Here is a 12897-nt window from a genome sequence, read left to right as displayed (position 1 = left end):
AAGTAAATCTTCCATTTCACTCTGGCTTTCAACCTCAGCCCCAGATCATGCGCCTTTTCTATTTCTCCCCATTCTCCTTTCATCCCAGTTGGCTCCTTCTTTTATTCCAGTTCAGCTCTTATCCCCACTGCAAGGGAATGCATCAGGCTGCAACTACAGAAGCAACCATTATAGGTCCCTTCCAACTCAGAATATTCTCTGATTCTGCGAATCCACACTGTAGCAGGTGTCCTGAGGAGCTGGTATTTTATTCTAGTAATGGCAATGAGGAGTCATGATTGATTCTGCAGAGGTGACAGACATGTATCTGGACAAGGTAAGAGAACAAAGCCTGTGCAGTCAAACTGAATATATTTTTTGAGAATTTATTCCAGCACTTTATAGAAAACTGAGGTAACCCTTAGAGAAGCAAAACTCAAAGTCATATTACAGAAAGAATAAGAAAAATCACCAGTGAATTCATATGTAAACGTACAACCATACACCGCTCATTTTTTAAAGCTCTTCAAATTTGTACAATTTTCAGGAAGACAGATTGGCTTAGTCTGTTGGCAATTCACAGCTACTTTGAAAGCACATTACAGTACTGCTACTGTGACATTAGTATGAAAGAGTCAAGACCCTCCCTCTGTCTCTGATCTCATTTGAAGCATGACAACATCAGACGGGCATTACTAATGCACAGGTCCCCAGTGTACACTGGGTCTCACTGTTGCATGCTCTGAGCTTTCCATACCCTTTTCACTACAGATCTGTAGGTGTCAAGGACTCCTAGCCTTGAGCATGCACTACTAAGTATGTATGAGCAAAACACATTTATAAAAGACATTCTAAAATTAAATGTGCTTTCTCTTAGACCTTCTACAGTCTGGAAAAGATCTGCAGTTGGATTTCAGGAAAACTATTTCAGTTTCAGACAAAAACATTTGGAATGTCAAGGGACTACTGGAAGTCCTGAGAACAACTTTATGAACATTAGTCTTATAACTCAGTAAAATCCATTAATGTTTCCCATAACATTGATCTACACATGCACCAGTGTGAACCATGAATGATAATTTCATGTTGCATTCTGTCCTAGCATTTCCAGATGTAACAGAAACAAATGGCTGTGGTCATTCACAACAGAACATTGCACAATGTCAAACAGAGTGCCTCTTTTTATAAGGAGATTCCAGATGGATGATGAGACAAAAGCAGATATATTTATTTGAATGAATTTATAAGAAATGTTAAAGCTACTATTTAATAAAATAAAAAACTGATTACCACATAAGAAAATCTTTTTGGAAATGCTTTCTTTTTTCAAAATGTAGAAATTCTCTGCTGACAATCTTATAAAACACTTACATGCTGCAAAAATGAAACATACAGAGGAACAATGAAGAATTACCTCAGCTTTCACCACCACTTCACTTGATTGAAACTGTTCTTATGTTCCATTAAGCATAATAATATATTTGGAAAATGTAAATAACCTAATTACATTTTTTTGCTTCAAGCTTCCAGGCACCAGTCATATATCGCAGTCGTATAAAAAGAAGATCTCTGCCCATCTGCAGCCAGCTCCAAAAGGGAACTAACTTAGAACCTGTGATTAATGAAGAAGAAAATCAGAATGACATTGTTAGGAAAAAATGAGCACCGGCAAGACTCACATTTAAGCAGTCACAAACCTCTGCATTCTCAGCATATTCAGCTCCACAACCTAGATCTTAACATTAATAAAAAATATACATTTTGAAAGCAAGTGCTTTATAGTATTACGTTATGCCATAGGTGAGACGCTTTAGTTTGAAGGCAGCACAGTAATTCCATGTATGTGACGAGACGTGCACTGCTCTCCATGACAAGGCTTTGTTCAAGTAAATAGGAAGCTGAACACCAATAGCTAAGCAAATTATTTAGCAGCTTTGGAGAAGAAGACCACCAGATCGTCTTACAACAATAATATGAAGTTATCTATCTTGAGGCAAGGCAAGGAACCCACACTACAAAACCAAGCCTTCTACCATCTCTGTTAATATTTGTGTTGGGTGCAATGTACACATGGAACTGCACTGAAAGGAAACATTTCTAGTAAATTTGGCTCAGGACATTCTCTACTTGCACCTTTCATCATTACTAAAGTTCATGGTAATTTCTGTTGTCCAAGGGTTGTGTTGAGGAGATTAAAAAAAAGATAAAAAACATGAAAAGGGCAAAAAAATAAAGGAACCACATTTGATGGGGGGAAGTGAGCCGAAGCAAGCAGTACCACTTAAACTGGTTCTGCACTGAAGAAATATGCATGGAGCTATACTTCCCAGTAACTTAGTGGCAGAGACCTCCCTACAGGTCTGAAACAATATCACATCTTAAGAAGAGATGGCGCTCTAGAGGAAGCCTTAGTAGCTGAGAATTTTGGAAGGCAAGACACAGTGAAATGGAATTGAATCAGTAAGTGGTAATGGTCAGACTCCCTGCATAGTATTTTAAAACTGCACTAATTTATTAACACATTGCAGCAAGAAGACATGCCAAAACAGTGTTTTGTCCTAGCATTGTAATTCCTTACTTTTGTCTCCAGTGGGACTGCAGAGTTTCTCTGCCATGTTACCCCTTCACATACACTTTCTGTACCAAGCCATAGCAACAGGCTGGCAAGGACATGAAATTCAGTATGGAAAGAAGGCTGTGTGCTATCAAAGCCAGGTAAATAGGGCAATAACCTTGGATCTGTTATTCTGGATTGACATGTCAGGAATCTTTTAAGAACATGAACTATCTCCCCACCTTCTATCTCAGTCCAGTTGACAGCAACTTCTGCTATAGGTATTTTCAAGCGCTGGGCTATATAAAGAAGTTCCACGTCAAACGCCCTGAAGAAGAACAGAAAATACCAAATATAATCACACATACTCCCAGATGAAAGACAGTGGAAATGTTAATTAAATGACTGTTCAGTTATGCAGTTGATACCAATGCTCTATGGGTCAGATACACATGGATGGGAAATTAATTTTCTTGACTAAACATCTCACAACACAGCCAAAATACAGACAACAATAACGATACTGCACTGTGTCCTGTATTTGAAGGTATAGATCACTCTGTGTTCAGGCCGCTTCTTGCTTTTCCTTCTGTCACAATCACAATTTAAATGTTTTTGAACACCATGAAGACCAAGCAGTCAAATGTACACTGTCACTCCACATCTCTAGTAGTTTCATGAAAGAGGACATCTACCTGCTGTGGCTTTATGCTGATCTGATGGGTGCTCCTTTTACTTTCTCAGTTAAAGAACTCAAGGCAGCAGCATAGAAGTGAGAAATTATTTATGTTACCATGCACAACCGAATCCAAACAACAGTTTAGTGACCACTTAATGCACAACACAAAAACCCTCTTGAGAGAGATGTGGGTTTTTTTGGCTCAACTTTTTGCAGGTTGTACGGCAAAATGAATAGGGGCAGTGATCGTGCTGTGTCAGGTGCTCCTTCCTATTCACTTTGTCCAGAATGCACCTTAATCCTCTCAGTTCTCTGCACAGAGAATTGTCTGTGTTTCATTCCTGTAAATGCATTCTCAAGTAGGCCTTCTGGCTCTGAAACACCAGACTCTTGATATGCAACAAGTAGTATGGCAGCTTTTAATGCTTATTTAGAAATCAGCATATGAAACTGCCAGCAGCTACTACTGACAGGGTTGAACACAAATCACAATTAAGAAGATTCTGATAATTTGCCTTAAATTCTCATTGCTGAATCAAAGACAGTTTTCTTTTGAAGTGAAAGAAAATAATTTGCCACTGGAGGAAATGTATGCAATAAAAAACCCCCAAAATTATTCATTCATGCTTAAAGAGTTGCTTGAATTCATGTCTTTGGTAATTCCATTTAACACTAGAGAAAAGATGGAAAGGGACAAAGTGATCAAGAGCAGGCAGAAGACATACTTTAGCAGGTTGCTTGCCAAGTTCAGATGTTATTTCCTTCTACTTCAAGCCACCTTCTCCTTTTAAGAGGTGCATTTCTGTAAAACTATTAATAAATGCAACGACAGCAGCAGTCCACTCTGAAATGTGCATGTAGGTCTGACACACACAGGTAGGTTCCCCCTGAAGTGCAGACCACAGCAGGCTGCCTTGCTGGTGGAATGACAGGCACACACGCACAGACCTGGACTCATGCTCTCCGTGTACATGACAGGAGAGCCACTGAATCTACACGGGACAGCATTAAAACAAGCAAAGGCAGCACAGACAGATGTTATCTACAGAGGCTACAGCTATTGTGTACAGGGAATTTAGAGCTGCTTTGCAAATCTGATTTTGATTAGGACACAGGTCTTCTCACTGTCACCAAAAAAGTTAGAAGAATAAATTATTTTTTTACCTCAGTGAACTAAATCTGCTCCAAGCAGCCCTGTCATTTCACTGCTGTCTTTACATGAGGGTTGAATATTATTTTATTAATCACTCCATGGTCTCTTCTACTGAAGAGGTAGTATTTAATTTTTTGCTGACATTTTACATTTGTAAGCCAAAACCCCAATGTATTCACCTTTGAATGTTTATGAATCATGTGCAGTAAGACTAAATCTAATTTTGTAATACTTACTTAAATGACTAAAAATCTTAAGAGACGCAGAATAATTGTCTGATGAATTAGACTGCATGAGCTGCTCTAAAAGTATTACATAAACTATTAGCCTAGTGAACTAATAGTTATTTGCAGTAATTCCTGTGGACAACTGATTACTGGAATGTCAGCACATACATCACAGAACAACAACATTAAATAGTTCTGTGAACTACAGGGCTCAAAGTAAGAGATTAAAAGCACAGGAATTAATCAGGTTGAACACTAATATTGTTACATGTGGTTGCCATTTGGGTAACAGTGAACATATCCTGAAATTAAAAAAAAACACAACCTATTCAAAGCTGAAAGGAGAATTACTTCAGTAGAATACCACTGGGTTATCATTTTTCATCCCTCTTCCCCACCACCTTTCAGTATGCCAGGATGGTTAGTCAGGGAATACAGACTGCAGTGCGCTCAATACACTGACAGCAGTACAGGCACACTGCTGACCACCAGATCCAGATGGTACAGGAGAACCATATAGAACTTGGTGTGTTAAATAGAGCCTACCCTAGAGGAGATCAAAGCCACACCCGTGGATGAGCTGTAAGTGCAATTCATGTGCCATTTGTGAGCAGTTAATCTGTGAGAGAACCGCTCCCAGAAACAGCAAGATATTATTCACACCATGTACTTCATTCTGCTGCCTTTTGGGAGGGGGACACACAGCTCAGAACACCCAAACTTGGCTCCAGCCTGAAAGAATTTAGATTCCAATCTAAGTATCCAGAGTTAGATAGCCAAAAATCTATGGTAGGAATGATTTCCCCATCTATTTCTAATAGTAGCTCCATGACATGCTAATTACCACAAACATATATTGTAAGGTAAAGAAAAAATTCTCCATGTGGTTGTGTTTTGGTTAAGTTACAATTTAAGACAATGCTGGCTAAAATTCATCTGAAAACCAAGTTGGTAGGTGTTTAATTGAATTCAATCTTTTTAAACTGAATCCTTAAGATGCTTGAGATAATAAAATATCTATCCTTAAAAATTATTCTGTATTTTAAAATTGCACTAGGACTCTTTTTTCTTCTGGTCCAGTATTATGTGTTTCAAAAAACAAAATCAGGCCTTCAGCTATAATGTTCTAACTGGAATTTACGAGTTTTGTACATCCAAGATATGTTTTTCCAAGAAACTCTTAAAGGCAAAGAAAACAGCCAATGGTCAAAGAGGTCTAACCATGAAACAAGATGCCAAGTGGGCTAGACTGCCAGAACTGCCCTAGCTGAACTTGGGCTTTTGAAAGTCCATGTCAGCCAAGAGCAGGACTTTTTAAAAGACAAAACAGACAGAGTTAAAACAGCAAAAATGTTTTTGCATTGACTAGACACTGATAAAAAATTCTACTTGCCATGCACAAAACCAGGAAAAAACCAATTCATTCTACTGCTTGTGGTGGTCTACAATGGCACAAAATTGGGAAAAATATCCCTGCAGCAATATAAATGCTTATTTTTCTGTAACTTTGATACAGCAACTCATATTTAGAGATTAGTGACAAACTGGAGAACCATTTTTTTACCAGTTTATTTCCCAGTTTTAAATGTGACACAGCATGCCTTGTTCAATGCACAAGGCAATTTTTATAGATAAAAGTAATAGCAACAATTGGATCTCTTCATTGATCTGCTGACTTGTACAATGCCATCATAAATTGCCACTTCACAAAAATATGTCCATCAAACCAGGACTAGAACTACATTTTGAATTTCCCCTCCTTTTATCATAAAGGTAGGACTGTAATTGCTATGTCTAGTTCTCCTAAGGATAGACATTTTCTGGCTGGAAGAAAATTTATCTTTTTTTGTTGTTGTCAGAAGAAATCAATGATCAAATTTAGGATAGGAAAACTCAGCCAGCGAGACCATTTAATTTTCCAGTATTTCTCCTGTGCATCAAAATTTAACATGAACAGTTACATTTTTTAGGTCAAGACCGTAGATGCAGAACTAGATCTTCTTTATAGCCTGAAGTGACTAATTCCAACTGTCTCTGTTATGTTTTTATATCTCTTTTAATTTTCTTTTAAGTTTTAAATTAAAAAATCTGCTCCATCCATTTCTGAAAAACAGATTAGCTGTGTAATCAAATTCAGAATCTAAAACACAAAGCATATGCTCTCTGTTCAAAAGGTTGCTTTCATTTCAAACTAATGTCAAAACTTTGCTATTTAGAAAGTAAATTTCAAGAATGTTTCGTTTATATTCATATATACACAGCCAAAGGACAGTTAAACAAAAAAGACAATGAGAACACTCACAAAAAAAAGCCAGTTTAGGATGTAACTATCGAATATATAAACAGTTTGTAGTATCTATTAATTTTCAAATGCCTTCTAAAATTTAGAGTTAGATTAAAAAATATTCTAGGAAATATCTTGGTCTCTCCTTAAGAAGTGTTACATGATCCTTATTGCCATAATAATAAAACTGTATTTTTCCTTGTATGCTTCAGTTTCAAGATTTCTTAAATGTAAGAATCTATAAATCATATTCAGTGCAGCAAGAAGAAAAATTCTGGTCTGTTTTCTAGTGTTTTTAATATTAAAGAGGTGATATTCACATCAATGTCCACTGGAATGGAAAAAGCATGGTGAAAGCATTAAGAAGTAAGGGTCTAAGCAGGTGGGAATTATTAGATAGCTGATTTTATAGTACTTAATTGTATTAACTTAATGACTGAACATGTTATGCATCAATTTTAGTCTAAGCATTTTTTATAAGCATTTCACCTATCACTGTAGTAGCCCCACAAATCCAAGCCTGACTAAGCTTGAGCAGACAGGACAGACAACTTGGTTTGTGCAGAAGCCTGGTGTTCATTCCCTTCAGTAGCTCACTGCACATTCCAGTGCAGCAGCTGGGGAGCCCTTGGCAGGCTCAAGGACCAGGGTGCTTAACTCAGATGGCTTTTATTCTATTAAATCCAGCATCCTCCTCCATTATTCACTGAATATCTGAGCACTGACCACACAGAACTGAACACCCCTTCAAGTACCTAACAGACCTGCACCCCACTTGTGGGATTTTAAGATTCAATGAGAATCAAATGTCCATTTCCTTGGATGTCAAGTAGCCCCAGTGCAGTGACGTAGAAGCGGAAATAAATCCAGATTTCAGAGCCTGTTACGCAGTACCAAGAGAGTGGCGCCTCTGCTACCCCTTGCTGATGGTTTCAGTATGAACAAGTTGCTTTGTGACCCAGCTGGGGCCACATTGTTCCAAGTCAGCAGAAGTACAATTCCAACTACTATTTCTTACTCTTCTGTCTCCATACTCATGATATGTACAGAACATCTATAGCACAATGTCTAACCAGTTTGTATTTTCCTTTTTACACATGTTATGCAATGGAAAGATACCAGATTTGCTTAAAAAGAAGTTTCCAGCATTGAGCTATTTCAGATTCTTACACAATTACATACAAAGAAATCTAATGCTATGGGATGAATGTTTGATGTCCCTATATAATTTCCATTGCAATTATCCCAACTGTTTGTACAGTGTTGACATTTCACTTAGGACTATAAGTTCCCTGAATATATGCACTCTCCCCACATACTTATACCTCTTCATCTCCCAGTTTATTTCCCGATCTTTTTAATATTAACTGGGAAAGGGACAATACTTGATTTGTGCACTGACATGCTATCTTCCAGTTACAGATGCTAAATGACTAGCTGTGGAGCAGAAAAGTAACTTTTGAGACCTTACTATAGGGTTTTTTCTTCAGCAGTGGCAATAATCTGAGTTTCTCTCCTCTAAGAGGGTTTAATTTTCCACACACCTTGCCAAAGCTTTTGATCTTGAAATCTCTACTGTTCTGTCAGATTTGGTTAAAATTAGCCAATAAATATAAAAAAGAAGGCAGGTAAACACAGAGACTGTTGGTTGAGAGATGAGCATGAAACCAGAAAATACATTGCCAGTCTGCACAGAAGTAAACCAAATTTTATAAGATCCAAAAAATCTATAGCTGTTTTAGGCAATTTCTGACTTATAATTATCTGAAGAGCTTCTTTCTTGGAAGAACTTGAGTTGTTCTTTTCTTGACACACAAAACAAGCATTCTTCATCACTAACTAGCACATTTCAGATAAATAATAAAACATACAAGGGATTAGTTTATGGATTACTGTAGATAAAAGAGCAAGAATAGAAGGCTCATCTTCTAGTGGCACACACAAGGCTCAATGAACTAAGACATGAAGATCTGCCTGTATGCTCCACACCAACAACATAATTACTATAAAATGTTAGCAATACTCCTTTCTCATTGCTTCTATTCCTGGATAACAGAGTACAGCACAATTATTTTACTCTTTCATTCTTTTGGTGCTAGATAATTGAAGTGGCAGAAGAAAGCTTATTTTTATCTAGAAAACACTTCATATAACCAATAAATCCAATTACAAAAAAATCCTTCATTTTAAAAAAGAATAAAATTTAAGATTGAATTTTTACAGCTGAAACTGATTATCCTCATATACGTCTTTCAGTTTTCTTCTTGAAGTGCTTAATTTATAAAATGAAGTTAAATAAGACAATTTTGAGATGTGCACTTCTGGGCCTCGCATATGAGTTTAACCATTTATTACTAGTACTTAGAAAAATCCTGTATGTGAAATTTACAGAGCTTTATAGATCAAGACTGGGTTTGGAGGTAGCAGCACAAATCCTACTTCTGGCTCATCCATAGTCTCCTTTAGTGCAATAAGCAACCCACTCAGGTGGGAAAGTGATTTTCTGACTGTTGACTGCTCAGTCCAATGCAACAATAGCTCTCTGTTCCACACGAGATTCGTGTGCCCAAACACCACCTTTGCAACTGCAAAAGTCTGGAGGGGCAGTATAGCTGTCAGAGCTCAGCCTGAAACTATACACATTGGAATTGACCAGGACTGTAGGATTGCACATAATCCTGTTTGTGTTCAGGAACATTGTTCAGCAGTTCTGTTCCCTGTCAAACAAACAGAAGCCCATGAGAGATTTTCTTGAATGAAGAAAATAGTTTGAAGAAGTTTGATTACACCTAATTAAACTATCCTTTTTAGCAAGAATTGTGGCATAGAAAATCTACAGAAATTATAGTATTTGTGTGAAAACAGTGCTTCAGTCCCATAATAGCTGTCATGGCTGTATAACTCACATAGGGGAACTGTTGTAGCTAAATTATAACTAAAGAAGCTCTAAAGTAATTTAAAAAACACACATAATTTTCAGTTTTCTGAAATTAAAGATATCTGTCAATGTTCTTCACATAAAATACTTTCGCAAGAAAGTAAGTAAAGAATAAGCATTTGCTTTCACTTTACAATCCTCAGCAATTACAAACACCTTATCAGATATTGATTTTACATAAAATACTTTGGTTAAGCATTACTGAATTGTAATGTATAAAAATAACACTGATAGGAGATTTGAATATGATTAATAACTCTTAACTTTCCTAATCATAATAACAGCTGCTCTCTACTTCTTACTCTGCTTGCATGGCTTATATCTGTAAAAGGAGAGAGGACTCTCAGAAATTGGGAGTGAATTACAGCACCATGAAAAACTGTTTGTTTGAAATTTCTTCTGGAGAAAGAAGAGTTATTGGGATTTTCAGTTGTTTGAGGCCTTTTTCCTCTTTTTTCCCCCTCTCCTCTTTCCTAAACAATTACCTTTTCCGATGACAAGGCAAAACCAAAGTATCCTAGCTAGGGTTACATACATCTTTTGAGAAAAGAGAATGAAATTAAGTAAAGAATAAAATTAAATACCCAACTACTTTGCTACAATGTATCTTAATAAGAACATAGAATTTCTAGCAATTACCAGGATACTTTAACATAACAAGAAATCAAAGCTGCCATGCAGGCAATACTATAACTGGCTAAACTGAGCAGCTGAGATGCATACACAGACATCACATGCTTCATCGTAGCTGCAACACTAAAATTACTTTTTCAAACCAAATAAAAAAACACCACCAACAAAAAAGGAACAATTTACCAGCGTTCTATGTGAAGATTTGAGAAAGTCTGCAAGGCAGCTTGTCTGGTAAGAAGTTTAAATCCGCACTGTGTGTCCCGGATCTCTTTGACACAGAGAAACCACACCAGGAAATGGAACCCATACATGAGGAGAGTTCGAAAGTACGAGCGCTGTGGACAAAAGGCAAGAAGTTAGGTGGTTTTATTTGAGTGATGAGTGAAATGCTTGAAGAGAGCTGTCTTACAGGACAGTAACCCTGTTTCGTGATAGCTTTCAAAGTTTGTAAACTGGTTGTATTTTGCACTGGAATGAAAACAGAACTTACCAATTGTTACAGTACAAACAAAACACTGGCTGAAAGGGGAATATTTTGATCTAGGGAAAGACTTGTCAGTCATGTGTATAGTCTAGGATAGGAGAAATCCAAGATCCCTTTTCCCCTCTCCCCAGTTCAGAGCAGGTTTTCACTCTGGATTATGCCTTATTAAGTAAAGCAGAACCTGCACCTGAATTTCAAATAATTAGTGGAACAGCCGTAGTATCTTCTGCATGATTCTTTGGAAGTATATAATGGACTAAGTGAAAATCAGGTCTAAAGTAAAGGCTGCTGTGCAAGATATTTTATTTTATATTTCCAGCAATGTTACAGTCATCTCTTTTGTTCTTTTGCTTTCACAGATATATTTTATATTCCTGCTAAATGTACCCAGCCTATTTATTGGTTACACTTGTGTTCCTGACATAATAATCATACAGATAAGTTTGGCCATGAACTCCAGAGTCTGGAGTCTGGATTTGCAGAGGTCCCTCTTAGTCTTTTATTCAAGACAGTTCCTAAACAACTAGAACTGTGATCTAACAATTGCCTCTGAGCTCACTGCTGTTCTCAAGCTAAATTTAAGTGATTGTGTCTATGACTGCAAGCCATATACCATGTAAAATCGTTAGGAGCCAATGATTCAAGTGTTAAGTATCTCTGGGTGATAAGAGATACCTTTAAAGCCAACAATTTAGAATCTCACTTGAAAAATAGAGATGATGCTTGGCTTATTATGTAATAGCCTTTGGTTTAAGAAAAACCAAATTCATAGCTTGTGTCTTTTGAAAAGTGTTCCTGCCCCAGGTTAATGGTGGATCTGGTGTGGCTTCTTTGGCTCTTTTGGCTCTGTGACCAAGAACACCAGGGTCCCACCAGGGCCAGAAGGGAAATGCTAGGAGGCTGCATGACTGTCAGACAGTGAAACTGTGCACTTAATTAACAAAGAGGAGGTCTTGGGTTATACTTACCACTCCTAAGACTATTTATGCAAGTCATAGTATAGATTCATTAAAGGACACTAAAAATTCTGGAGGCAGACCAGAATTCTTGATGTATTGAGACTGAACAAAGGGTGAAATTCTGGTTTTAATAAACTCAACACAGCTGCTTATCACAGGTTCATTCTACTGTTTTAGATGCCAGTAAGTCCATAGAGAAATCCCAACATCTAAAAGATTGCTCTGCAACTTTTTTATACCTATTGCACTATACAATAGGTATATAAGACTATAGTCTTGTCCCACTATAGTAAAGGTAGTCTTTCTATTCCAGTCTAGGGACAACTGGGTGATGAAATGAAATGGACTACACATTTCAAGGAAATCAGTACAACCTAACCAATTTGTTATTCCTCTATTACAAATTCAGAAATATGGGGAGAAGCAGGAAGCAAAGGATGGACATGTCCTAACAATTATACTTTTGTATTAAAAGATGGAAGTCTTGTTCCAATTCCTCTCCCTAATGTAGCAAGACCTTCAAGAAAAATGAATACACTGAGAAAAGTCTGTCCACATCCAGTACTTGACCATGCAATGAAACACTTTTTCTGAGCTCCACTTTATCAGCTACATAATCTCCCCATAGTAGTTCCTAGTTTCTGAAAATGATGAAGGTTATTTTCTTGTTGAGTTCTTTTTTGGTTTTGGTTTCTTTTTCTTTTTGAGGATGAGGATGCTTTGAGGATGCACTGAGGATGTAAATATACACACAGCAATATTTGCAAGAACTCAGGAAGAGTGAACCACTCCAATACTATCTGATAAACCAGAAGAAAAAAGTACAGATCTACAAGAGGCTGAACATTACCAGTGTAACTTCTTTTGAACTTCTGTAACTATTTTAGTAGTTGTGTGTATATTTTAGAATAATTTCAAGTACTAAACATCAGTATAAACAAAGCTTACTCTTGAGAACATTCACCATGAAGAGCACGTCCAATGATGCTAAAAAATGAGCCCAGCAA

The 12897-nt window shown here is 37.1% G+C and overlaps 1 protein-coding gene across 2 annotated transcripts in view; it reads right to left on the bottom strand.

The window, feature by feature from the left end:
* Positions 1-334: 334 nt before the first annotated feature.
* The window catches only part of ALG5 (ALG5 dolichyl-phosphate beta-glucosyltransferase), a 21025-nt gene continuing 8462 nt past the window's right edge, over positions 335-12897 (bottom strand). For both annotated transcript variants that reach the window (XM_036379674.2, XM_036379665.2), the window contains exons 8-10: positions 10631-10782; positions 2776-2861; positions 335-1591 (exon numbers count right to left, since the gene is read on the bottom strand). In XM_036379674.2, the coding sequence (XP_036235567.1) occupies positions 1479-1591; positions 2776-2861; positions 10631-10782 (351 nt within the window). In that variant the 3' untranslated portion in view covers positions 335-1478. The remainder of the gene's footprint in view (positions 1592-2775; positions 2862-10630; positions 10783-12897) is intronic.

This window comes from Molothrus ater, chromosome 2 (genome assembly GCF_012460135.2).
Source record: "Molothrus ater isolate BHLD 08-10-18 breed brown headed cowbird chromosome 2, BPBGC_Mater_1.1, whole genome shotgun sequence".
Taxonomy (NCBI): Eukaryota; Metazoa; Chordata; class Aves; order Passeriformes; family Icteridae; genus Molothrus; species Molothrus ater.
This window is presented reverse-complemented; position numbering and strand designations above follow the sequence as displayed.